We start from the raw sequence: 2,607 nt of genomic DNA, 5'->3' as shown, positions 1-2,607 counted from the left end.
CCCTATGGAGCAGTTCTACTTTGCACTTATGATGTTGTCATGAGTCGGAATTGGCTTCAAGACAACTGTTTATATATATGCATTTTTTGGGGATTTCTTGGAAATGTTTAGCATTTCTGATAAAATGTTTAGACAACTTGCTTTGATAAAAATTAAGAGCCCCACTTGCAAATCTGAACTTTATCAGCAAGCTCAGCTGAACATCAGTCCTGTGACAATCCTAGTGAGTTTTAACACATATTTCTTTCACGTACTCAGACTATCACTATTGTTTAGCTACCATTTGTTTGTTTGCTTTACTATAAAAATCTATTAGAAATAAATGTTTGAATTGTGGTTCTTGTTTTTTTTGGAACACTTACTCCTTGTTGGCAAGTTTGAAATACAACTTTGACATCTAGGTCATGAAAATTCATCTGAAATGTTGTTTAGCAAGTAGAAGGCTAGAGAATCTCCCCCTGAGTTTTCATGGGGAAGAACTTCATGAATATCATTCAGAATTTTCTTTGAATTCATTTAAGACTCATAATCTTTCTGGTCACATCCCTGAAGGCTTGTTTTACTTGTTTGTTCCTTAGAGTGTAAATGAAGGGGTTCAGTAAAGGGGCCACTGATGTGTTGAGCACAGCTACACCCTTATTGAAGGCAACTCCTTCTTTTGCTGAAGGTTTTATGTACATGAAGATGCAGCTGCCATAAGACAGAGAGATGATAATCATGTGGGAAGAACATGTGGAAAAAGCCTTTTTCCTTTGCTGGGCAGAGGGGATCTTCAGAATGGTCTTGATGATATTCATGTAGGAGAGAAGCACCAGCACCAGGGTCACTGCCAAAGTCACAACTGCTAAGATAAAGTCGACCAGCTCCAGAAGTCTTGTGTCTGAGCAAGATATTTCTATGAGGGGTCCATAGTCACAGTAATAATGATTCAGCACATTGGAGGCACAGAAATCCAGCTGACTGGTCTGGATGATGGGGTATAAAATGATTAGGAACCCACCCAGCCAAGAGCAGAGAACCAGCTGGATACAGGCTCTGTTGTTCATGATGGTTGTGTAATGTAGTGGTTTGCAGATGGCTACGTAGCGATCATAAGACATGGCAGCCAGAAGGTAAAACTCTGTAGCCCCGAGGAATATGGCAAAGAAATACTGAGTGAAGCAGCCAGCAAAACTGATGGCCTTATTCCCAGTAGAGATGCTGATCAGCAGCCTAGGAGTGAAAATGGTTGTAAAGGAAATTTCCAAGAAGGAGAAATTCTGGAGGAAGAAATACATGGGAGTCTGGAGGTGGGAGTCCAGTAGTGTGAGGGTGATGATTGTCAGATTACCTAAGATGCTAAATATGTAGGTAAGGAAGAGAAGAATAAAAATTACAGTCTGAAGCTCCGGGATGTCTGTTAGTCCCAGCAGAACAAATTCTTTCAGAAATGTTTGGTTTTTCATTGGCAAACTTTGGTGCCTGTGAAGGTGCAAAGGAAATAAATCAGTGATGAAGAGGGAAGAGAAGCTCAAGAATATAGAAGAGAGGCTAAGATTTTTCCATTGAATTGATTCAAGTGCTTTTCTTCTGTCAGTCTGACTCAAATTGATTTTCTATTGCATAGGGCTGGCTGTCACAAGAACTCTTTTCTTAAGTTCCCAGGTAGGAGGATTTTCTCTATGGCCACTTTGTGGGCTTCTGATGTGCTTTCCTAGCCTGATGCATTTGAATTATAGTGTTGATGAAGAATATTGAATGTGTCATGGACTGCAGAAGAGCAAACAAATCTATCCTGGAGGAAGTGCATCTAGAATGCTCCTTAGAAGTGAGGATGGCAAGACATTGTGTCACTTACTTTGGATATGTTATCGGGAGGGACCAGTCCCTGGAGAAGTACATCATGCTTGCTCAAGTAGAAGGTCAGTGAAAAAGAGGAAGACCCTCAATATGATGGATTGACACAGTGGCTTCAACAATGGGCTGAAGCACACCTACTATTGTGAGGATGGTGCAGCACTGGGCAGTGTTTCATTCTGCTATATGCAGGGTCACTACGAGTTGGAACCCACTTGATGGCACTTAACAACACAACATCTTCTAAACCAGTGTCTAAGTTATTGTTTTTTCCATTTTCATTTTGTACATTGCCCCTACTTTTTTCCTTTTATTTATTGGGATGAAACATACATACCAAAACATCTGCCAATAGAACTTTACATCTCAATGACATTATATTTTTCATGTTGTGCAATTATTATCCCTATTCTCATCCAGAAGGGTCCATCACAATTAACATAACCTCACGCCCCCAAAACAAAAACTTTCCCTTTCCCAGTGCCTTCCTACGCTGGTAACCACTGATAATCTTTGTTTTCTATATATTTGCTTTTTCCATGTATGTGAGATCATACAGTATTTGTCCTTTTGGAGCTGACTGATTTTGCTCAGCATAAGAACATTGTTCCTACTTTTGATCTTTTTTTTTTTTTATATCTGTTAATTTGGCTGTAGTGTCTCATTTCCATCACTCTCTTGGTCTTAGTGGGAGAAGAAAAGAGATGAGCCTGAAGCTGAAGAGATTTTAGGATGAAATCAGCAACACCATGATAACTATGGTAACCAAAG

At 39.7% G+C, this 2,607-nt stretch overlaps 1 protein-coding gene across 1 annotated transcript; it reads right to left on the bottom strand.

The window, feature by feature from the left end:
- Nucleotides 1–512: 512 nt before the first annotated feature.
- On the bottom strand, nt 513–1,445 carry LOC126075614 (olfactory receptor 6C4-like). Its single transcript, XM_049883452.1, has one exon. The coding sequence runs from the start codon at nt 1,443–1,445 to the stop codon at nt 513–515; it is 933 nt and encodes a 310-aa protein (XP_049739409.1).
- Nucleotides 1,446–2,607: the final 1,162 nt, after the last annotated feature.

Source organism: Elephas maximus, chromosome 4, assembly GCF_024166365.1.
Source record: "Elephas maximus indicus isolate mEleMax1 chromosome 4, mEleMax1 primary haplotype, whole genome shotgun sequence".
Lineage (NCBI taxonomy): Eukaryota > Metazoa > Chordata > Mammalia > Proboscidea > Elephantidae > Elephas > Elephas maximus.
Note: the sequence above shows the minus strand (reverse complement) of the source record. Positions and strands in the feature narration are given on the sequence as shown.

What these genes read in the sequence shown, in the direction of transcription:
- LOC126075614 (XM_049883452.1), bottom strand. Translation starts at nt 1,445, where the DNA reads ATGAAAAACCAAACATTTCTGAAAGAATTTGTTCTGCTGGGACTAACA.